Source organism: Pelobates fuscus, chromosome 1, assembly GCF_036172605.1.
Source record: "Pelobates fuscus isolate aPelFus1 chromosome 1, aPelFus1.pri, whole genome shotgun sequence".
In the NCBI taxonomy this organism is placed as follows: Eukaryota; Metazoa; Chordata; class Amphibia; order Anura; family Pelobatidae; genus Pelobates; species Pelobates fuscus.
In genome coordinates, this window is record NC_086317.1 from 180358692 (window position 1) to 180384949 (window position 26258).

General features: G+C 43.1%; 1 protein-coding gene across 2 annotated transcripts in view; it reads right to left on the reverse strand.

Annotated features, from left to right (window-relative positions):
• Positions 1-26258, reverse strand: part of ITPR3 (inositol 1,4,5-trisphosphate receptor type 3) — a 192032-nt gene that overhangs the window by 112300 nt on the left and 53474 nt on the right. For both annotated transcript variants that reach the window (XM_063453125.1, XM_063453123.1), the window contains exons 14-16: positions 2036-2177; positions 1687-1848; positions 690-862 (exon numbers count right to left, since the gene is read on the reverse strand). In XM_063453125.1, coding sequence (XP_063309195.1) covers positions 690-862; positions 1687-1848; positions 2036-2177 — 477 coding nt within the window. The remainder of the gene's footprint in view (positions 1-689; positions 863-1686; positions 1849-2035; positions 2178-26258) is intronic.

Genomic DNA, 26258 nt, shown 5'->3' on the forward strand with positions numbered 1-26258 from the left:
CAGTTAATTGCTTAATTGTGCATGTACAAGCACGTATCAGAATGGGTTTACGTACGAAAGAGCTTCTAGTGCACTTTGTGTATAAAAAAACCTTTTGCAATGCTCTGAACATTGCTGTGGATGGTTGTCTATTAATAAACATATTAGCTCCTGTAACCGGATCCTGAATTGCCCTGCTAGATTTTTTGTCCTTTCTCCTTCAGATCCAGAGAACCCAACCAACTAGTAAGCAGGTCTGCAATTGGAATCCTTGAAAGGACCAGATGAGCTCCTATCAGCATTACATTAAACTTATGGTGACACATTCAACAGAATACATTAATCATAATCATATGGGGATTCATACATACAACCAAATACCACAGTAAACTATAACTATGCAATGGAGGGTAATTTAGATGGACAATAAAAATGATACCATTCTGTCTGTATTACCGTCTCATGCAAATACATGCAAAATATATTCAAATATATTGACTAGTAACAACTAATAGATGGTGCCTTGATACACAATGTCTCTAATGAATGATTGTGGTTCTGTTTCAAAATGTATAAGTGGGTTACTATCTAACTTTTTCAGAAGTATTCATTTATATGAATAAGTATTGAAATTTCAATCATGTACCTGCTAAAAAAAGAATGTCACACAAACAGTTAATAAATGGCCACTAAGGAAGTTGATAACTTACCGGGGTTCGCGATTCTTCCTGACCAAACTAACAAAAGTCTCAACCTCTGTCTTGGTAATGTGCTTCTCTAATAGTTTGCGGTTGTTGTGTAGTAGAGCAGTAATTGTATCTTCTGCAAGAATGTCGTAGCCAATTTGGGACTGCATGACACCAAACTGCTTGGCTATGTGTTCCTGAAGTAGGAAGACAATAAAGATAATAAAGATCATTAGATGGCCATATGGCAATCCAATTAGTGGAATACATGGCTCTTTTTTAATTTAGTTTATTTTATTGTTACTTTCTCTATGCCATATTATACACTTCATCAAGCACCTATAATAACAATTAATTTGATTGTAATGAAAAAGTTGATAATGCACTCAAGTATGTGTGTGGTGTTACTAATTCACATTAAATACATCAACATCAAACTTGCAAAGACTGTAGTGAAAGCCCTTAACTATTTATAAAGAAGTGCAATATTACAGAGCAGGTCATACTGCTGTATATTGAACCGAAGTACTATAATTCCTCGAGAATTGGGGGAAGTGAGATTGAAGGGGTTCAGGATTTGGGGAATTAGCGTTATAAACTACTAAGGTCTATGAGGTACCTGCATGACTGAGAATCATGAGAGTTACAGTTCATAGCAAACTGAAGGCAAGTACTCCAGAACTTCCCTAGGTCACCTGCTGACCCCAGTAGTCCCAAATATGCTATGGTCTAAATATTTGCTACTGTGTTTTTAACAAGTCTGTTGATGCACTCTTAAAGCAATTTAAGGGTCACACATTAATGCTCAGCATTTTGACAATTATTTACTTAATGCATGCCAGTGTGTTTAAGTGTTAAAATATATTTGTCTATTTATATAGGCTTTGTAAAATGCCCATTGTAAGAATTTTTTTAGACATAATCAAGATTATGCAGTTCTGATGCTAACATTTTCGGTTTAAAACGTTACAAATCAAAATTACACAAAGTCAACTTTTCTTTCAGCATTAAAACAACTTACCTGGTTTTTCCTGTACTCGTGCTGGGAGTGACGCAGTACCCTGTAGCAAAGACGGAACATATATTGGTATGGGGCATTTTTCTGATCAGAAAGCTCTTCCAGCCTCAGGAGTGGGCCCTCAGAACCTTTATCTTTAAAAGGTGCCTTCAAAATACCAAATATCTGAAATGGAAATATAGGGGTTTAATAAAAAGGGAAATGTTTGTGATACAATTGAGAAGGTAAAGAAAATCTTGAGAATGAAGATTGACAGGGGTGATAATGGAAGAATAGATTTTGTGTGGAGCTGATGCCAGTATAAGTTCTGTCACCCTATTCAACTTTCAACTGTTCGTTCACAATATCCTACCTGTTTGAGAATGTTTTGCTCCCTCATCAGTTTCTGCCTTTCTCGATTAGGTTTGGTGATCATGATATCCAAAACATTCTGACCATTATTGGGTATATCCACCACAAAAAACACCAGATCTTCCAGAAGTTTGATGGCAAACCTATATAAACACATTATTAACATATTCTTAATAACTTAATTCTGTATGTCCCAATGAAAGCACTGAACAGTCCATATGACCTTTATAGTACACACATTACTAACCAATAGGTTTTGAAGGCAAATTATGGAATATAACGAGTTAGAAGTGCAACAGTAGGTCTGTTTTGCCATCTGTTTGTTTCCATCTTTTGGTGTTTTATGTAGTGGCTCACTCTAACAATATTATAGTGGTCCGATACCACAGCTAAATTTAAATGTTCTCTTTCAGCAAGATAACAAACTTCTCTTAATCTACAAAGAATATCTAAAACTGATCCTAACCAGTTACCAGATATGCTACTAAAGCTTAGCATTACCAATCCCGTCTGATCTGTAATCCATATGTCTGTGGTCTATTACAGTTCAGATGAAGTAAAAGAGCAATTAGGGGGGAAAAAATTAAGAAAAAATAAAAATGTCCTGCAATATTCCCCAAAAACTCTAATTGCAGGGGGGCTACAGAAGTGATTCTGTCAAACAGTCACAGACCTGGCAGTCTTTATTTTGGACCCTTGTACCACCATTCTATCATCACAGGACACTTCGGCCCATACATTGGCACATCAAACAGCACTCTGTGCATAGGCAGACCTGGCTGGCTACTTGTGGAGCTGCTTTCATGAGCACTGGAATAACATACTCCATTTACAGCGCCATGCACTAGTGAAATAGATTGTGTCAGTGGTACTATCCACACCAACCACATCATCCCTCCACTTCTCAAAGCAATTTTTGAAGAATAAGGAGGTATGTGGAAGACTTCTCCCTCTTTCATACATTTATATGCAGACATTGCAAACTCCCACATAAATTTATGGTGTAAAAACTGACACCCTATTTGTTGATGCATTATAAAGATAATAAAAAAATGTCTCCATCAGAATCAGTCTTTAGTCTGCCAGCAGCATTAGCGAGACCCCTTTTACACCAGAAGGAGACCACAAATAATGAGTGTCTCATTCTAATCTATGGGATCAATTCATATCTCAGAAACTACTAACCATAACCAATAGAGTTTGAAAGGACAAGCATTTTATAGGCGAAGAGTAGTTGAACTCAACACACATGATACAGCTGCTAAGTGAAACAGCTATGTGCAGCTGTCAGCAGAGGCATACACTACTGGACTAGGAGGAAAACCAGCTCAAGCTGTCTGCTGAAATCAGCTAAATCTCCACATGTCATGGCTGATTTGCCTAACACCATAACCAAATTGACTTAATTTGTTAGTTTCAATTTTTTATTACAGACCAGAAGAATTGCATTGACCCCACAAGTGGGGTGTTGTCACTAAACTCAAAATTGTCATTGATTGGCAGTTGAATGTCATTCAATTGTCACAATTTAGCTGTTTTAATCTATTTGGTGATACACAAATTTTGTATTTTCAACAGAATTTGCTCTTCCATATGGCTATGCACCTCTATGTAACATGTTTGATTCAGATATTCACAAACAGCTAAAGTCAAATTCCAACCTAAACAGTTCTTTGATTCCTCTGATACAGACCTGGGGAATTGAACCTCAGAACACTGGTGTGGCGAACAGAACCTCGCCACTGGTTCTTGGAGAGGCCTGCTTGCCATAGACCTGGCTAAAATACTTTTAAAAGACTGTTCGTGCACTTGGGATTATATAGTTCGTTTACCGAATAACCACACGAACCAGAGACCACCCTAGAGCTTGTTAACACCTATTAACAACTTGGAGCAGTTCTCACCGCAGTGTTCTAATTGTTCATCTGGGTGGCTGCAATTCCTAAGGACAACCACGAGGTGGCGGCCATCTTGTTTGCATGAACGCAGGCAACGGTGTTTAGGCATGAATCGCATGGAACTAAAATCAGACACAGAAACTCCTGAACACCGCTGGACTTCCATCATTGCCTGCGTTCGGTTCTATACAACTTAGTAGGGCACTGTTCGGTGAAATTGTTCGTCTGGATGATGGGAACAAGCTCCAGGGTAAGACTATTGACTCTGTTCGGTAGTTTGTTCATTTTTAAACTACTGAACTTGACCAACCGTAAGCCCTGATTCTCTTGAACTGTTTTGTGCATGGGACCATGCCAGTCAAATTAATGACTTCCAGGAAATTCCTGAACCCCTGAACTGGGTGAATCTGGGTGATTTTTGGATATGTTGGTCACCCAGATCAGGGCTTTGTGTGGTTTTATGTGTTTTTGGGGTACATTTGGGGTGTTTGGGAAAAAGGTGTGTTTTTCTGTACGTGGAGATAATTGGATTAGATTAGTACAGTTCCTGATCCAATTATCTCCCAGGCCCAGAGGAGGGATTATCTCTTTATGTATGAGTGTCATGTATTGTAACACTGTTGTCATTGGTCTGTGATTTTGTAATTCAGTCTTCCATCAGGTCCACGTGGGATTACCCCTTGCATGGGTATTGTCATAAAAGGCCAAGTTAAGCCTATTAAAATCAGTTCACTTCACCCTCAACACGCAGCCTCGTCTCGTGATTGTAGGGAACAGTTTTACTAGCTATACCTGCTGCGGATTGCTATACTGGCTATAATCACTAGCTCTTGTAAGAGCTACACAGCTATACCTTCTAGACTCTCTGGAGGAGGAGAGGTCCTGGGCTTGGGTCCAGAGTGGGTGGAGGAAAGCGAGACCCCAGCCAAGCTATGGCGGCTAAAGGGCTATGGTGCTTATGGTGTCTGGTGCGGTGGTTATAGTACTCCAGGCTACTAGGAAGCAGCGATTGGCGGAGGCACCCAGTCGGGGTGCCAGGCGGTCCGTCACAACTGGGATTCTAATTCATATTGTAGAGTGCATGTCATGCATATTATGGCACTCTCAAAATCAAATTCCCTTCTCATCATCTAAGAGAATATGCTATGTTATATCTTCCTTGCTTTAGCAAGATTAATGCTAAATGCTTTCATGTTCACCCTGACAAGACCTTACAGCCAGGGGCATACCTGGAGCTTTTGGCACCCAGGGCAGATCCTGTATTTTGTCCCCCCTATCCAGTTTGTGTATTTGTTTCTCACCAAACCCCTTTGTATGTCTCTTTTTACTCTTCCCCAGCCCTTCTGTCTGTTGCTTTGTCCCCTGTCAGACCCTCTGTGTCCACCCTCAGACCTTTCTGTATATTTTCCCCTCAGCCTCTCGGTGTGCCTCTTTGTGCACCCCTCTCGTCCTTTGCCCTCTTTAGCCACCCTCCCCTCCTGTGCCCTCTTTAGCCCCCCTAACCTCCTGTGCCCTTCTTTGTCCCCCTCATGCACCCTCTTTAGCCCCCTCCTGTGCCCTTCTTTGTCCCCTCATTTGCCATCTTTAGTCCCCTAGCCTCCTGTGCCCTTCTTTGCCCCCCCTTAGGTGCCCTCTTTGTCCCCACTCCCGACCTGTGCCCTTCTTTGTCCCCCTTAAGTGCCCTCTTTGTGTCCCCTCTTCCTCTCCTGTGCCCTTCTTTGTCCCCCTCATGCACCCTCTTTGTTCCATAGCCCTCCTGTGCCCTTTGCCCCCCTCCTGTACCCTTTTTGTCCCCCCTCCCCTCCTGTGCCCTTTTTTGTCCCCTTCCTGTACCCTCTTTATCCCCCTTCCCCTCCAGTGCCCTTCTTTGTCTCCCTCATTGGCCCTCTTTGTCCCCTTCTTTGTCCCCCTCCTGTGCCCTCTTTATCTGCACTCCACCCTGCAATGAATGTTGCTGCCAGAGTCATCTTCCAAACTGAAGGCTACTAGCACACCTCAAACTTTAGCAGTTCACTATATTGGCTTCCTGTACCCGTCAGGATCTAACTCAAATGGTTAACCCTCAATAACTCCACTGCTCACTACATTTCCTTTTTACTCAAAAAATACACTCCTTCTTGTATTCGCTCTGTAAGCAACCATCTTTTGACATCTGCTCATTCCTGCACTACCAGCTCTAATCTGCAGGATTTTTTAAGGGTTGCCCCATTTCCTATGAAATTTTCTACCCCATCATACCATCAGACTCTCTCCTAGCCTCCAGTCCTTTAAGATGTCACTGAAAACACATAGGACATGTACTGCAATTGCTATGGAAACTTCCTAGCTGCACTTCTAGCGCTGGCTAAGGAGTATAGGAATGTAGTGGTGAGACGTGGGAGTTACATGAAGAGTAACAGCGCTGGAATGGAGAAAAAGTGAGTAAATCTTTATATTTTACATTGAATATACCATGCGTCTATATGATATATGGTGTATTCAATACATACCAAAGCAATTTAAGTTAAGTAGTTTTTTCGATAACATTAAGTCTTGTATTCTTTTCTCACCGCTCCCCTCCCAGGGCAAATTTACGACACCCTGGAATAGTTGGTTTTTTATATTGTTGCTTTAATCTCTGCATTGTAGTAGTCTGAGTTTACATTGTTTCTGTGGTAAAAAATGCTTTAGATTTGATAAAGGCAGTAACTTTCAATAACTCATCACTACAAATTTCTGTTGGTTCAATTGAAAGGATAGTAAAAGAAACCGCAATACTTCACTATGTTACATCTGCATCACTGGACTAATACGACAACTCAAAAAAATGATCCCTCTGACAACTATTTAAAAGTATACTAAAAAGAGGGAACTTCTTAGCTATAGTTCCTATTTCTTAAGAATTTTAGTTTGCCAGCTGTTGTCCTCGTAATTCTTACAACTTTTGACACATGTCTTAGAAACTTTATTGGATGGATTAGCTAAAAAATCCACTATACAACTGCACCCTGACCAGAGAAAGTGTATTATCTGTAACAACATGTATCCTTCTTGAAGCATGCCCATTTGGTAAATACACCTGCTGGCTGCACATCAATGTGTAAGAATTTCTATGACTGGTCCGCCCTTTAAAAAAATATAACACATTATATATTTAAGTTGTCAGTTTGGTAAAATTAAAGAAACCCTGAGCAAATAATATGATGTGTGTGTCCTTCTTAGTGTGTGTTTTCATGTTGTATGGCAAAAAAGGCTACTTAGTGAATGTTTACAATTGAAATGATGTGGAAACAGTTTACACTTACCACAAAAATAACTTCACTCAAAAAGCACCTACCATCAGAATAGTAGAAAATGTGTATATATATAAACATTTAGTCAGTGAAAAAATAACACAGGCTTACATTTCCCTATATAGGTAACAAGAGGTGCAGCTAGAGATCTGTTTAATAAAATCTTGGTAAAAGTATTCGCAAAATGTGTGAATTTAAGACTCCCATAGATACATTTTGAAGCTCTCTCCACAGAGTGGTTAATCAAGAAAAGACAATTCGGGTTCCAAAACTAAATATACTTTGATTAATAATTACACTATGAGTATTCCTAGAAATGCTAGTACACAACAGCATAAATAATGAAACATAGTCTCTAGAGGGAGTACCCTTACTACATAAGACAGTAAATGCAGAGTTAAATATACTGGCAGGAAACTAGTTAAAAATGTCTTCATCAAATAACAAAGAATATACATGTCTTGGATCAGACAAATGAAATCATCATGCTGTAGAGTAGACAATCAAGATTTTTTACATCCAGGGAAACAACAGATACACTTTCAAATTACTGGCAGAGAAAACCTGCACATTCAACAGGACCAGACTGGAAATAGTGCTTCAAGGCATATGCATCCTATGTTACACTCAACACCCTTCTCTATGCCTATGCATCATTGATTTGGGTTGATATTGCTCTTTCTATGTACACATGTTTATATAGTAATAATATAGTTTGCATATAAATTGCATACGGATTTAAAAAATATACTGGCTCACCATACAATTATCTTATTAGTATTTTATGGACATATAATAAACAGGCAGCAGGGAATGGTATTGATTGACCTATTTATTCAATTAAGGTCTAAAATATGTATGGTTGTGCAGGTTCAAGCTTTTATCTGTGTTTGTGTAGCAAACGGATGTTCATTGTTACATCATAAATGTGCTCAGAGCTGATAAGGGAATGCTTAACAATTCAGTGAATACTAGTCAATAGGTTTACTCAGATAAAATAAAATGTAGAAATAATCCTACACATCATGTAAATGCTTTTAAACAAATGGGGTGTGACAGGAGATGGTTCTTTATATGGTGTTTAGTATAGTAGACTTGTAATCCCTTTCAAGTGGAGCAAATTAGAACTTTTGCAATAATTAAGCATTTATAAAGTTAACTTGTGACCTAAAACGAACTGTTCAACACTTATATGGCCAGGAGTATAAACAATGCTTATGTGGCCTGTTTCCTTATATACAAGGCCCAATAACAGTGATTATATAGATATAGATCATTTAAAACATATACAGTTGCAAGAAAAAGTATGTGAACCCTTTGGAATGATATGGATTTCTGCACAAATTGGTCATAAAATGTGATCTGATCATCATCTAAGTCACAACAATAGGCAATCACAGTCTGCTTAAACTAATAACACACAAAGAATTAAATGTTGCCATGTTTTTATTGAACACACCATGTAAACATTCACAGTGCAGGTGGAAAAAGTATGTGAACCCCTAGACTAATGACATCTCCAAGAGCTAATTGGAGTGAGATGTCAGCCAACTGGAGTCCAATCAATGAGATGAGATTGGAGGTGTTGGTTACAGCTGCCCTGCCCTATAAAAAACACACACCAGTTCTGGGTTTGCTTTTCACAAGAAGCATTGCCTGATGTGAATGATGCCTCGCACAAAAGAGCTCTCAGAAGACCTACGATTAAGAATCGTTGACTTGCATAAAGCTGGAAAGGGTTATAAAAGTATCTCCAAAAGCCTTGCTGTTCATCAGTCCACGGTAAGATAAATTGTCTATAAATATAGAAAGTTCAGCACTGCTGCTACTCTCCCTAGGAGTGGCCGTCCTGTAAAGATGACTGCAAGAGCACAGCGCAGACTGCTCAATGAGGTGAAGAAGAATCCTAGAGTGTCAGCTAAAGACTTACAAAAGGGGGGCGTGGCTTGGAGGTCCGCGGAGATGGCAGCATAAACTGTGAGCTCCCCGCCGGCCTATCTTTCAATCTCACCGACCGCACTAACAAAAGCCGAAAATGGGGAAAACACAGCACGCATCGTGCGCCCAAAGCCCGGGGACACCCCAAAAGGCACTTTGACCCCCTCCGTGAAGCCGTACCTCGTGGCTCCAGCGGACCTAGACCAGGCCTCAAACGAATCCACGGCCTCCGGTTTTTCCCGCCCGCGATCCCCGCTGGGTGACCATCCACTACCGACCTCCCAAGCCTCCCTACCTGAAATGATGTCTATACTGCAACAACTGCCCACGAAAGCGGATTTGAAGACCGCAAACGCGGAACTCCACGCGTCCATTACTGCTGAGCTACATGCCATGCGAGAGGAAATACAAGGCCTCAGCCAAAAGGTGACTCAGCTAGAAGCGGACAGCGACCACATGTCTGCGGTTCAGGCAGCTACCACAGACAGACTGCAATCCCATACTAAGGTACTGCAACAAATGGCACTTCACATTGAGGACTTGGACAACAGGGGTAGGAGACAAAATATCAGAATCAGAGGGGTGCCAGAGGCGCTGGACAGGAAAAACCCAATCCAAGACACCTTGCTGGACTTATTTAACAAATTGCTGATGCGACCACTCCAGACACCCATTAGCTTTGTACGAGCACACCGCGCCCTGAGGCCTCCGGGCCCCCCAGATGGACCACCCCGTGACATTATTTGCTGTCTGGAAAGCTTTCCACTGAAGGAGGAAATCCTCCGCAAAGCAAGGGGCACGGATAAAATACTACTGGAAAACTCTGAAGTCCACCTGTTCCCTGACCTGTCCCCAGCCACGCTGTCATTCAGGAGAGCTCTGAAACCCCTTTCAAGGCAGCTACAAGCGGCTCAAATAAGGTACCGCTGGTGCTTTCCCACGGGCCTACAGGTTGCAACCCCCAATGGCCCCTTCATGATCCTAGGGGAAGAAGACGCTCAGGCGCTGCAAAGAGAGCTGCACCTTTCGCCGGAAACTCTGACATGGCCGAACCCGCTTAATTTCTATGCCTTTGCCCCCAGATCACAGGACACGGGCCCTCGCCCTCAGAGACTTCGTCCCCCCCGTACTCAAACGACCAGACCAGTGGGGACACCCAACTGAAACCCGCTCCATCCCTGAGAAGTTACCCCCCGAAACCGCCATTTTGACATCACTAGTGGACTGTGAACTGTAACACTCTCAGCAGAACACCCTCGGCACTTCGCCGCCATTGTGAACTTTGACTATCATTTTGCCACAGCAAGTATCATGGGAGCTGAAGCTCCACTTTGGGCACGAGGGAAATTTAGGCCTAGATAGGATCGCCCTGGGGGGAGGAAGGGGTACTATACCCACACTATCATAGAGAGGAAGGGGACCCACGAAGGGCCTAGGCCCGAGAGGTAAAACAACAGGAGCAATACACCTCACAGCCCCTTTGTCAGGCCCCTCACACTCTAACACTCAGGGGCCCACTGCATTAATTGAGATTGGTACATTAGGCTGGGGAAGGAGGGGGTATCTAGCTTTGGGAGTGGGAGAGGGGGAGGTGATGGGGACTTGGGAGGGGGGAGGGAAACGGCACAGTAGGCCAGAAGACCTACCAGGATCTGCCGTACAGGGGGGGGGGGGGGGCGGGAGGGTAATATTGAAATGTTGATATGTTTTGTGTTATGGCTATTACAATTGCTACTGTTTTTACTGTAATTATATGGTGAGGTTGACATATATGCTGAATTTTATATAGATTGTGCCGTAAGTCGGGGAGACGATGGATCCTAACTGGGTGGTGCCCCGAGAGGTCACAGTGGACTGTGACGACCTTTTTGAGAGCGCACTTGGCCCCCTGGGCCCTACTCACTTGGGATTCCCGGAACTCCTTCGACTGCCCTACTGGAGTGAGCGACAAGAATCAGGTGAGCGGTCCCCCTCCGCCCTCTAGCGGATGGGGGGGTTCCAGCCCCCCTACGCTCTTTTCCGATACCGCTGGTTATAGCGATTTCGTACAGACTTGACGATTGTGACACTTGACTCCTGACTTTTTCCCTCCCCATCTGACCTAAGCCTTCCTGTACCCCCCCCCTCCCTATCCCACCTTCCTGCTTGCCCGCCGGACGGACGAGCCTACGCTACTACACGACTGCTAGAAGAGCCCCGGTCATGTCCATTGCCCCGGCCCCCATCACGATACTATCCCTGAACGCCAGAGGCCTTAATCAACCCGAGAAACGGTCGGGAGCGGTGAGGGAATTTCTCTCCCGTAAAGCATCGATAGTGTTTGTACAAGAAACACACTTCAGGGAGGGGTCACGTCCCACACTGACTAACCACCACTATCCTGTAGGATACTATAGCGACTTTCAGGGAGGAAAATCCAGAGGAACTGCGATCCTCATCCACAGACACATCCCGTTCACAGAAAAAGGCGTACAAACCGACCCGGAGGGTCGATATACCTTTTTAAAGGGGGAGATAGCGGGCACGCTCTACACCTTCGCTAACGTCTATGCCCCAAATCGCAGACAATACCGTTTCCTGGCCCGGACACTCCGCTCACTGCGGCACTTCGCAGAGGGGGTGCTGGCCCTAGGGGGCGACCTAAACGTAGCTCTAGACCCTAAATGGGACTCCTCCTCAGGACGCTCACCCGTCCCTACCCAACACATCGTGGCAATCAGGGCCTTACTGGTGAGGGAGAGACTAGTGGACTGCTGGAGAGCACTGCACCCTGACGAAAGGGACTATACTTTCTACTCTCATCCGCACAATTCCTACATTCGCATTGACTACCTCTTCCTTTCACAAGACCACCTACCGCTGGCACTCCGGGCCGACCAAGGCACCGCAACGTGGTCGGACCATGCACCGGTGTCGGTCACCCTGGAGTCTCCCCTATTTAGACCTAAGGTCTCTAAGTGGAGGCTGAACGAAGCCCTACTTGCCATACCAGAACTGACTGCAGACATAGACGCCACACTACGGGACTATTTTACACACAATGGCGACCAGACGTCCCCCACCATACGATGGGAAGCACACAAAAGTGTTATCAAGGGGCATTTCATACAAAAGGGCGCTCTCCTGAAAAGACAGAGGGAGGCACGCATGACTACACTATTGGCAGACATACACCACCTAGATACCCTCAACAAACACCTCCAACTCCCTACACACCAGGCAACGCTGTTAGGACTGAGGAGGGAACTGACCACACTCATACAGTCCCAACACCATAGGGCAGTCCTAAGACATAAGGCATTCTTTCATGTTAATGGTAACAAGAGTGGGAAGCTCCTAGCACGCATGCTCAACAAAAGAAGGCGGGACACATACATAGACCGCATTCGGGACAAGGAAGGGACCCTCCACAGACACCCTACTAAGATACAGGAGATCATCCGATCATATTATGCAGACTTATACTCCCTACCACGACCGCACACAGACATGCACACCCTCAGACTCCGCGACTCTATAGATGAGTACCTCTCGGCCCATACACTCCCCGCCCTAGCGACAGGCGTGTCAGACCGACTAGAAGAACTCATCACCTCGGAGGAACTTGCGCTAGCGATTAAAAGCTCCAAATCAGGGAGGAGCCCGGGCCCCGACGGGCTACCACTAAAATATTACAGGACATACGCTGACATACTATACTCCCCATTGACAGACATGTTTAACGCGATCAGAGAAGGACACGAACTCCCCGGACAGGCACTAGTGGCGCACATTACTATCATCCCCAAAGAGGGGAAGGATCGGGAGCACTGTGGCGGCTACCGACCCATATCCCTCATCAATACAGACATTAAACTCCTGGCAAAGGTCCTGGCGACTAGACTCCAGACGCACGTACCCGGCCTGGTCCACGCAGACCAGGTTGGGTTTGTGCTGGGTCGGGACAACACTATCAGGGCCCTCACACTTATGCATAGGAACACCAAGACAGACACGGGCCTTCTCCTACTCTCCACGGACGCGGAGAAGGCCTTTGATAGGGTCAATTGGGAATACATGTTCCGGACACTGACACACTTGGGAATGGGACCACATCTTCTGGGCTGGATCAAAGCCCTGTACTCCAAACCGTCAGCACACGTACTGGTCAACGGGGCCCTAACAGACCCGTTCCCTATACATAATGGTACGCGTCAGGGATGTCCCCTCTCCCCGCTGCTTTTCGTCCTAGCGTTGGAGCCATTCCTGAACACCATCAGACATCACCCCGACATCACCGGCATTCATACAGGAGACACGCACCACAAAATTGCCGCCTATGCGGATGACCTACTTTTTTTCCTCACACATCCAGAGGTCTCCCTGCCCAACCTAGTGCAGGCCTTCCATACATTCGGACTCCTCTCAGGACTGAAAATTAACTTCTCGAAATCATATATCCTAAACATTAGTGTACCCGCACCTCGCGCAGACCAGCTGCGCAGGAGCTACAAATTTCAATGGGCCTCGGACAAGATACGCTACCTGGGTACCTGGTTGACAGTGAGCGTAACCAACCTGTATGCGACAAACTTTACCCCATTACTGACCCAATTTCGGAAAGAGATGAGGGAATGGGCCTTCCCCCACATATCCTGGTTGGGTAGGGTGCAAGTGGTGAAGATGAATTTTTTGCCACGACTGCTCTACCTCCTCCAGGCCCTGCCTATCCTGATCCCAACATCCTTCTTCACGACACTCCGGGGAGCACTGGGGTCCTATGTATGGAACGGGAGGAGACCCAGACTGAAACACTCACTGCTCACACGGCCCAAAGACAAAGGAGGACTAGCCCTCCCAGACTTTCTACTATACTACAAAGCGTGTCACCTACAACGAGTAGTGGAATGGTCCAAACTAGGGGTACACAAGCTGTGGAAGTCCTTAGAGGAACACGCAGCGGGTGTCCCCACCGCCTTACTCCCGTGGCTCCCAGTAGGAGGATCAGGGAGGGAAGCCCGTTACACACCCTACACAAGAGCGACCCTGACGGTATGGAGGAGGTGTATGGGGCGTCATGCTCTTAGTACCCCTCCCCCTTACTACCTCTCACCCATAATCCGGACTTCCAACCGGGCCTTGACCCGAAAGCCTTACAAACCTTGGTAGACGACCCCCTACCCCGACTAAGACATGTCTGCTCCAGCCGGGGACTGAAAGACCTGACAGAGTTACGTGGGATGACCCCTCAGCCCTTCCTGACCAAGCTTGATGAGCTCAGCCAATCCGCACTGACACAGGAAGGACCAATATTTTATATTGGAATAAGCAATATATATATATATTTATATATATAATCAATCATCTAGGGTGGCAAGACATAGCCTTACATATTACATGCAACAATATATGGCGCAATTACTTATGGGGCTGGCATAGATTTTTTTCCAGGGCAGGGCCAGTTGAGGGGAGACCAGCACGACGTGGGGGAAAAAAAAGGTGAGTAAAAACACACATACACACACACATAGCATGACAGACACACACCATGACACAGACAGACCGTGACACAGACAGAAACACAAACACCATGACAGACAGACACACCATGACACAGACACACACACCATGACAGAGATACACACATACCATGACAGACACACACCTTAAAAAAGACACACACACACACACCTTGACACACACACACACCATAACACAGACAGACCATGACACAAACACACACACACTATGACACAGACACACATTACATGACACATGCAGACACACACACACACCACAACACAGAGAGACCGTGACACAGACACACACACACCGTGACACAGACAGACACACACACATTACATGACACAGACAGACACACACACATTCCATGACAAACACACACACACCGTGACAGACAGAAACACACACACACACCATGACAGACACACACACCATGACACAGACACACACACCATGACAGAGACACACACATACCATGACAGACACACACCTTAAAAAAGACACACACACACACTTTGACACACACACACACACACATTACATGACAGACACACACACACACAATGACACAGACACACATTGCATGACACAGACAGACACACACACAATGACACAGAGAGACACACACACACCCCATGACACAGACAGACACACCATGACAGACAGAGACAGACACACACAATGACACAGACAGACACACACAATGACACAGACAGACACACACAATGACACAGACAGACACACACAATGACACAGACAGACACACACACACACACACACAGTAGACTCTTTCAAGTAGGAGTTAGAAAACCAGGAGTTGCTTGGAGTGGTTTGTATACTGTGGAGAGTGGTTTGTATTTTATTTTTGTTTAATTGGTTCAGTCTGTAAAGTTTAAAAAAAAAAAAAAGTTGTTTTTTTTTTTTTCCTGGTGTTCTGGTTTTTCCCCCTCTTTTGTGCTGCTGCTGCTTGATTGATTGGGGGGAGTGTTCATTAATTGCACCTGTGTGGGATTTGTATCCCTATAAAGGCACACCCCTAACTCACTGAGCTTGCTCACATTATTTGGAAGCAGACTCTATCAAGTAGACTCTTTCAAGTAGGAGTTAGAAAACCAGGAGTTCAAACAAGGGGTTTAAACTATCAAGGTAATTTTTAATTTTTTATTTTATTTATATATATATATATATTTTTTTTTTTTATCTGTATCTGGGGAAATGAGTGTTAGCAAGATTGTTAGATTAACTCAATGCACATCTTGTTGCATGTATGGATGCCTGGATGTACCCGTCCATGGTCCATACCTCTGTGATGGTTGTGTGCGAGTGGCTTCTCTGGAAGCTCAGATTGGAGATCTTGAGAAGCAAATCGCAACTTTGAGGGAGATCGACAATCTTGAGAGGAGTCTGCTGCTGACTGAGCAGAGTTTAGTGGGGACAGGTAGTGGAGAGGGAGGAGATATGACAGATGGTGAACAGGCATGTAGCTGGGTGACAGTGGGGCGAGGAAGCAGGGGGGGAGGGAAGAGGAAAGGGCTAGCTAGTCCTGATTTGGTGCAACCTAGCAGATTTGCCCGTTTGAGGGAAGATGTTGGGAGCATCAGCTCAGGAGTAGCTGTATTAGAGGAAGCTGTTACTTCTAACAGCCGAGGTGACAGCCCCTCTAGTACGGGTGGGGATCAAAATGTAAGGAAGGCAAGACAGGTTGTGGTGGTAGGGGACTCTATCATTAGGAGAGCAGATAGGGCAATCTGCCACTCTGATCGGCTCAACCGGACAGTTTGCTGTCTCCCGGGTGCTCGGGTCCGGCATGTTGCTGACAGAGTGGATGGATTATTGGGAGGGGCTGGGGATGACCCAGCGGTCATGGTCCATGTTGGTACCAATGACAAAGTAAGAGGAAGATGGAAGGTCCTAAAGAATGATTTCAGGGAATTAGGTAGCAAACTCAAGAAAAGGACCTCCAAGGTGGTATTCTCTGAGATATTACCTGTGCCACGTGCTACAGTGGAAAGGCAGCGGGAGATTAGAGAGGTTAATGCGTGGCTGAAGTCTTGGTGCAGGAAGGAGGGTTTTGGGTTTTTAGAGCACTGGGCCGACTTTGCGATTGGGTACAACCTATATAGTAGTGATGGATTGCACCTAAACGGAAGGGGGTCTGCAGTGCTGGGGGATAGGATGGCTAGAAGGTTGGAGGAGATTTTAAACTAGTAGTAGGGGGGGAGGGTCATAGCAATCTACAAAATGGAGATAGGACAGAAAGGAGATGGGCTTTAGAACAGTATAAGGAGGGTGGAGACGGGGGGAAGGGCAAGCTCAGAACAGAGAAGCTATGTAATGTTGGTAATTCACAAAATAAACAAGAGACGCATGATATTAAATGTATGCTTACTAATGCAAGGAGCCTAAATAACAAAATGGGGGAACTAGAGGCATTAGCATACACTAAACAATATGATATAATAGGCATAACTGAAACATGGTGGGATGAGACACATGACTGGGCAGTTAACTTAAATGGGTACACATTATTTAGGAAGGATAGGAAAAACAAGAAGGGTGGTGGGGTATGTTTGTATGTCAACCATGATTTAAAGCCAAATTGAATGCGATGAGGAAAATGTGGAAGATTTATGGGTAAATATCTGCTTGGGGGAAAAGAAGGGAAACCAACTATTGGTTGGGATATGTTATAAACCACCTAATGTTAATATTGACGAGGAACAACAGCTGTTTGAGCAAATTGAGAAAGCTGCAAATCTTGGTAACACTTTAATTATTGGAGATTTTAATTACCCAGACATAAATTGGGACATAGGGACTAGTAGCTCAGCAAAGGGAATTAGGTTTTTAAACTTGTTAAATGACAACTTCATGTCACAACTTGTACAAGCACCAACTAGAATGGACGCTTGTCTGGACCTGGTTTTAACAAACAACGTTGATCTTTTTTTTTTTTATATTAATGGTTTTTATTTTCCAATGAAAGGGTAACGTGGGGATACAGAAAAAAGAAAGGGGAAGGGGGGGATAATGCATGACAGAGAAATATCGTACATTGGACAAGTTATCACATTCGATAGGATTATCACATGAGTTCGGAGATACATGGGTGCCATAGTACATCTCATTACAATGTTACATCATGTTATACCAGTGCATATGCCTATTTGAGTTACAAGTCCAGGTTGAGTTTCAAGTAGTTTATGTATTTTATTCATTTACACTATCGTCTAATCTCGCCAGTCGAAGCTAAATATTTAACAAGTTAATAACAAGTTAATAAGGTTGACAGGTGTTTATGTAGTCAAGTGTAGTATGAGTACCAGATCTTTGTGAGTCAGGTTAGACGGGTTAGTCAGGTGGGTCAGGTGAGTCAGGTGGCCTATCACCCTGTATGTGGTGCTTAAGCTATTTCCTTGAGGGCAGACCTTTTATATCGGTGTTCCGTATGTGTGTCGAGATTCTCAATATCTCAAGTGGTGCGTTGAGTGTAGAGGCCAGTCCAAGCCGACCATGTCTCTTCCAGCTGTTTCTTCTTCTGCTATGTTTCAGCGGATAGTAGTTCAAATCTGTAGTATTGGTGCGTCTTTTCCATTAGATCTCTCTTTGTAGGGCAGTATGAACTTTTCCAATGTATTGCTAAGAGATTTCTGGTTGCCAAAATAAGTATAGTAGCTATTCTTCTGGTGTCAATGCCCCAGGAATCTGGGAACAGTAGCAACAATCCTATCAATGGCGTGATGAGGTGTCTATTAAGAGTCAACTTGTTCAGTAGGGTTTGCGTATGATCCCATAGAGGTTTGATATCTGTACATTCCCACCATATGTGTGACATAGTGCCGGTTGAGTTGTGGCATCTCCAGCATAGAGGGCTAACATTGGGGAATATAGTGTGTAACCTGTGAGGGGTGAGGTACCACCTGTATACTACTTTTTTATGCGCTTCCACATGGGATCCGCATGATGTAATACCCTTTAGGGCTAATAGAGATTTCAACCATTGTTCGTTGGAAAGTTTTGGCATCTTCTCCTTTTCCCATTGTGTAACGTACTTAAAGGCTTGGGGTGGAGAGTATTCTAATAGGCTTTTATAACATAGGGACAGAGTTTTAGGTTTTGTCGGCATAAAGTGGCATCTTTTAATCAGGATTTGTGTCAGATTATTAGGTGCAGTTATGGTTCTTGGATTCGTAGCTACTTTAGTAAGGATGATGCTTTTCAATTGTAGATATGCGAAAAGGAACGAGTTTGGTAATTGGAACTTTTGTTGTAGGTCTGGGAAGGGCATTATTGCTGAGTTAACGCAGAGGTCCTGGATTTGGGTCACCCCCCTGGATGACCAATTTTGTAGCGACAACCAGGGTGAGATCTCCTCCAGGGCTCGTAGTGGTGCGTGCATACTGAATTTTGTTCCGTCCATGTTGGACATCCTCCATGTATCCCAAATGCGGATTGTCAAAGCAGTAGTTGGGTACAGTGTGGATAGATGTGGTCTGAAGGTCTTTGGGGACCATAGTATATTCGTTAACAACCTGGGTTGGATCATTTCTTGTTCCATGTCCACCCATTGAAAATTATACTTGGGTGTATGAAGTTTGATAGCTTGTTCCAGTATGGCTGCTTTGTAATATGTGAACAGTTTCGGGAATCCCAGACCACCATCTGTTGGTGACATATGTAGGAGGGAAAGGGGGAGGCGTGGTCTTGCTTTTCCCCATAAAAACTTGTTAAACGTCGTTTGAATGGTCTTGAATAGTTGGGGTGGTACTTGCAAAGGTAACATTCTAAAGATATAAAGTAATTTCGGTAATATCATCATCTTTGTAGCATATAACCGTCCTAGCCATGATAGATGAACGTTTTTCCATTTCTGAAAGTGAGACGTGCAGACCTGCACTAAAGCTGTGTAGTTTAGCGACACCATGGTCTGTCTATGTAAAGCAAGTTTGACTCCCAGATAAGTGAGAGATTTATGTCTCCAGTCAAATTGGTGATTGAGGCGTAGTTCTCGCACTTGTTGTGCTGGGATGTGAATCGGAAGTGCTTGTGTCTTAGATTTGTTTAATCTATAGTACGAAACTCTGCCGTAGTCCTCCAATAGCTGCAGGAGTTTTGGAAGAGATATCTGGGGTTCGCTTAGAGAAAGCAGAATGTCATCCGCGAACATGGCCAACTTGAAATTATCGTTTTTGATTGAGATTCCCGATATTTGTGGGTCGTGTCTAATTTTATAGGCTAGCGGTTCCAGTGATAATATGAAGAGAAGGGGGGACAGTGGACAGCCTTGTCTTGTTCCATTGGTAAGTTGAAAAGGTGAGGAAAGAAAGCCTGAGTGTGAAACTCTAGCCGTGGGGTTGCGGTATAGCGCCATTATTCCCTGGACCAGTTCCTTAGGAAAGTTGTACTTGGTTAATACTGAGGTCATATATGGCCAGTGAAGCCTGTCAAAGGCCTTCTCAGCGTCTAAGGCTAAGAGAAGGCCCCTGGTGTTCCTACTTTCCATGTGTGAGATGATGTTGAGTATTTTTCTTGTGTTATCGGAGCCTTGTCTTCCTCTGATAAATCCTGATTGATCATTATGAACTAGGCGTGGGAGTATCTTAGATAAACGGTTTGCAATTAGTTTGGCATAGATTTTAGTATCACAATTCAATAAAGAGATAGGCCGGAAGTTTGGGCATTGTGTGGGAGATTTCCCTGGTTTCGGCAAAGTAGAGATATATGCGGTAAGCATCTCTTGGGGCATGCTTCCTGATTGAAAGCACTGATTAAAGAGTGTAGTCATGAATGGAGCTAATAAATGTTTAAATGTGTGATAGTATAAATTGGTGAACCCATCTGGGCCTGGGGCTTTGTGTTTCGGTAGTTGTTGAATAGTTTGTAAGATTTCTTGGGTTGTAAATGGTTGTACCAACTCTGTACTCTCTTCGGTTGTTAGGTTCGGGAGGTGGATATCTCGTAAGAAGGCGTCTATATCTGTTTGTGTAGGGTGGTGTGTTAGTTCGTCTTTGGTTAGATTATAAAGCTTGCCATAGTATTTGTTAAATTCTTCTACTATATCCTGCGGGTTGGTAATTTTATGGCCTTCTGTATTGTGTAGATACGCAATTTTAGTAGAGTGGGTCCTAGCTTTGAGTTGGGCTGCTAAGATTTTTCCCGCCCTGTTGCCCTCCTTAAAGAATTTATGTTTTACCTTCGTTAGAAGATAAGTTGTTTTAGCAAGTTCTATCTCCTGCAGGCGAGCTTGTAATTGGAGAATTTGTTTCGTGGTGTCATGGGATGGTGAGATCTTGTTGGTTCGTGTAAGAGTCGCTAGTTCAGTAATTGTGTTCATATAGTCCTGTTTTCTCTTCTTATTGTTATGGCTGGAGTACTTAATAAATTGCCCTCTGAGGACCGCTTTATGTGCCTGCCATAATGTGTCAATGTTTATATCTCCTGTGTTATTTATAGAGAAATAGTTGTCCATCTCTGTAGTGATTTGGGGAATCAGTGTGTGATCTTGCAGTAAGGAATCATTAAGACGCCAGGTACGACCTCCTTGCGTTGGATATTGGGTCACTATCTGTAGAGACACCGGTGCGTGGTCGGACCATGTTATAATGCCAATCCGGGCTTTATCTATTTTTGCTATTTGATTTAAAGGGATAAGGAATCGATCTATTCTTGAATAGGAATTGTGTACCTGAGAGTGAAAGGTGTAATCTCTATCTAGGGGATGTAAAGTGCGCCATACATCAAGATACTCCTGGTCTATTAGTAATGTCTCTAGAAGTTTTGTAGATCGTAGTCTGTGTGTTTTAGTGGTGTGTGTAAGTGTGGAGGAGGTAGAATCTAAGGTGGGATCTAAGATGAAATTAGCATCTCCTCCAATTATAACATCTCCAAATTTATTCGCATTGGCTAAAAGAAGGATTTTCTCTAAAAAATGGTATTGGTCTGTATGAGGGCCATAAATATTGATGAGAGTGTATTGATTGTTATTGATTAAGCATTGGAGAAGGAGAAATCTACCTTCTTTGTCCTTAATCTTTTTTACAAGTTGAAAAGAGATATCTTTGTTAATTAATATCGCCACTCCTCGTTTTTTTGTTTTATATGTGCTGTGATACCCTATAGGGAATTGTTTAGAAGAGAATTTTGGCTGCTTATTTGTTTGAAAATGTGTCTCTTGGTAAAAGGCCACATGAGTCTTGTTAATCTTCGCTTCTTGGAGTGCCATCCTTCGCTTGTGCGGGGAATTCAAGCCTTTTACATTAAGCGACATAAAATTAAGCGTCATGGTTCATGTAGGGTTTGTGGCTGGTTAACTCTATGGTATGATATATTGTACCCGGTGTAATATGGATGGCCTGGACGTACTTTAAGGTGTTGTGTTTCATAGGTATTTTCCCTATATGCTCTGTTATCTTGAAATGTCTTTGGGTCAATGTCCATTTCTTTCTTATAGTAGAGCTATCTGTGTGTTGGGAGATAGCCATATTTTGAATGTCTGTCATTGGGTTGTGGGGGAAGTCATAGGAGGAAGACGAGAAATAGGAAAAGGAGAAATAGAAACGAAAGAAACATAAGTCAAAAAACAAACTATATACATTCATGAGGTCTCTCTCTTGAGACCTGATCATCATCGCTACCTGCAGGCAGTAAGCCCACGAGGGGGGGAGAGTCTCTCCTTATTTATTGTGAATATACCAGCGTTCTATAGACATACTTGTCATCTAAACATTTATAGAAGTTGTTTTTTTTTTTTGTTTTTTTTTTTTTTTCATTCTTCATATTTCTAGCTATCTAAAGGCTGTATATATACATGTGGTTTAGTAATAGCTTAATGACTTTAGGGGCATAGGTAGTTTCCAACAGAGCACCCTTTCTAACAATAGGGTCAATCAGCAATCTGTGTGTAAACAGATCACCAGAACATAAACAATCACAATTACAGTCCGTGAGGGGTGAGAATATCACCCGAGGACATCTATGGCCTCTAAAGCATGTTTGTAGAAAAGTCACTTAGCTGTCGCTGCGGTTTTCCAATCGTGGGGTATTTTCATCGGTGAAGAAGAGGAGAGTTGGCGTGTAGATGTAATCCCGGCGGAGGTCTCTCCTGTCAGTACTTTCCATTCCATTAGAAGTCTTTCTCCCTCTTCTGGACTACGTATGTGATGTTCCACACCATTCCTTCTCACCAGGATCCTTGCTGGAAATCCCCATTTATACGGAATGTCCGCTGCGCGTAGAGCCTTTGTGACTGGCATAAACGTTTTCCTCGTTGCTAAGGTAGTGGCTGACAGGTCCGTGTAGAGCTGTATGTTCTTGTATTCTTCTGGGAACACTTGTAGTTTTCTGGCTGCTTGCATAAGTGCCTCTTTGGTTGTGTAGTAGTGCACTCTAGTTATTGTATCTCTTGGTAGGGTGGGAGGTAGGTTCTTAGGTCTCGGCAATCGGTGGATCCTGTCTAGCAAGAGGGCCGAGTCTGGGATATCAGGGAGCATCTTTTTAAACATTGCCGTCGCGAATTTCTCCAATTCGGTCGGTTTAACATCTTCTGGGATCCCACGAATGCGGATATTATTCCGCCTATCCCTATCTTCATGATCCGCCAGTTTAAGGATTATAGAATTTAATTTAGCATCTACATTGTCGTAGGCCGCAGCCACGTTATTATGCGCGGAAATGAGTTCCTCTGTCTTCGTCTCTAAATAATCAGTGCGCTCGCCAAGCGCTTGTACATCTGACCTGATTTCTTTAGCCAATTTGGCGAAGTCAGCTTGCAGGGAAGTTTGCAGTTCCAGTAGCATTTTTTTGATAGATGAGTCTGTGGCTGGGATTAGCTTCATCGATATAGATGTTTCGTCGCTCCGGCCGGAGCTTGATGCCGGAGATGCAGGTCTCTCGGCGCCATCTTGCGCCCGCCGCTGCGGTGATTGTAAGGCCGCGACTTGCATAGATGCTGGTTTAATCTTAGCTTTCTTGGTAGATCTTTGTGCCATCGCTTTGAGGGGAGATCTGTGTGTGAATAGGTCGTTATTCACGTTTTCTGATGGATGTAATCGCTGTATTTATCCGACTCTCTCTGGGAGCTGATCGTTCACACGTCCATCTGCTTGAACGGTCAGGCCACGCCCCCACAACGTTGATCTTTTGACCAACATTCAAGTAGGTGAGCACTTGGGAAATAGTGATCACAATATAGTGTCCTTTGAAATAAACTCAAAAAAACAAAATCACATGGGGTATACTAAAACATATAATTTTAACCCCTTAAGGACCAAACTTCTGGAATAAAAGGGAATCATGACGTGTCACACACGTCATGTGTCCTTAAGGGGTTAAAAAGGCCAATTTCAATAAGATAAGGGAAGCTTTACAATATATTGACTGGCATAAACTCTTTAGTGAAAAGAACACTGAGGATAAATGGATCATCTTCCAACAAATATTAGAAAGGTACATTTCTCAGTATGTACCATTGGGAAATAAGTATAAAAGAAACAAATTAAAACCAATGTGGCTTAGTAGAGAAGTAAAACAAGAGATTAAAAATAAGAAAAGGGCATTTAAAGCATTTAAATCAGACAAATCAGATGCATCTTATAAAAGATATAAGAAAGCAAACAATGCGTGCAAAAAGGCAATTAAACTTGCTAAACTTCAAAATGAAAAAATGATAGCTAAAGAGAGCAAAACCAACCCCAAAGCATTTTTTAAGTACATAAATTCCAAAAAACCCAAAAATGAAAGTATAGGTACACTTAAAACTGAAACGGGGGTGTTAGTTAATGAAGACCAAGAAAAGGCAGGAATTCTAAATAACTATTTCTCCTCCGTATATATTAAAGAAGAACCCATGGCAATAGATGTGCAAATGATTGCTACTAAAAACTTGCAGAATAATTGTAATTGGTTAACTCAAGACAATGTGCTGCAGCAACTAAAGAAAGTTAATATAAACAAAGCTCCAGGGCCTGACGGTATCCATCCACGTGTACTTAAGGAACTAAGTGTAGAAATAAGTGAACCTCTGTTTTTAATCTTTCAAGATTCTTTTCTTTCAGGAAGTGTTCCGGAGGATTGGAGGAAGGCAGATGTGGTTCCTATATTCAAAAAGGGTTCAAAATCCTTGCCTGGAAATTATAGACCTGTGAGCTTAACTTCTGTGGCTGGTAAAATATTTGAAAGGTTATTAAGGGATAATATTCAAGAATTCCTTGAGAAGAACATGGTTATCAGCAAAAATCAGCACGGTTTTATGAAGCACAGGTCATGTCAAACTAACTTGATTGCGTTCTACGAAGAAGTAAGTAGAAGTATAGATCAGGGTGTTGCAGTGCATGTGATCTATTTGGATTTTGCCAAGGCATTTGATACAGTTCCACACAAAAGATTAGTGTTCAAACTCAAGGAAATCGGTCTCGATGAAAATGCTTGTTCTTGGGTAGAACATTGGCTTAAAAACAGAATACAAAGAGTTGTCGTTAATGGTAAATTTTCAAGCTGGACAGAGGTGGCAAGTGGTGTCCCTCAGGGGTCTGTTCTGGGACCCCTTCTATTTAACATTTTTATAAATGATCTTGAAGACAGCATTGAAAGTCATGTTTCAGTGTTTGCAGATGACACAAAACTTTGTAAAATAATACAATGTGAGCAAGATATTACTTTGCTGCAGAAGGATTTAGATAGACTGGAGGACTGGGCACTCAAATGGCAGATGAAATTTAATGTTGAAAAATGCAAAGTTATGCACTTCGGCGTAAAGAATACACAAGCAACGTATACCCTTAATGGAAGTGAATTAGGGATAACAACACACGAAAAGGACTTGGGAATTGTTATAGACAACAAACTATGCAACAATGTGCAATGTCAATCAGCAGTGGCCAAGGCCAGTAAGGTATTGTCATGCATGAAAAAGGGCATTCATTCTCGGGACGAGAATATCATTTTGCCTCTCTATAAATCAATGGTAAGACCACATATTGAATATGCTGTGCAATTTTGGGCACCTGTTCTAAAGAAGGATATCATGGCACTAGAAAAAGTGCAGAGGCGGGCTACAAAATTAATAAAAGGAATGGAACATATCAGCTATGAAGAAAGGTTAACAAATTTAAACCTATTTAGTTTAGAAAAACGTTGCCTGAGAGGGGATATGATAACATTATACAAATATATTCGGGGCCAATACAAACCATTGTGTGGAAATCTATTCACAAACCGGACTTTACATAGGACACGAGGCCATGCGTTTAGACTGGAAGAAAGAAGATTTCGTCTAAGGCAAAGGAAAGGTTTTTTTTACTGTAAGAACAATCAGGATGTGGAATTCTCTGCCTGAAGAAGTGGTTTTATCAGAGTCCATACAGATGTTCAAACAGCTACTAGATGCATACTTGCAAAGACAGAATATTCAAGGATATAATCTTTCAATGTAGGGTAATAACTGCTTGATTCAAGGATAAATCTGACTGTCATTCTGGGGTCAAGAAGGAATTTTTTGTCTTAGCTTGTTGCAAAATTGTGCTTCAAACTGGGGTTTTTTTTTGTTTTTTGTTTTTTGCCTTTTGGATCAACAGCAAAAAACAGGTGTGAGGAAGGCTGAACTTGATGGACGCAAGTC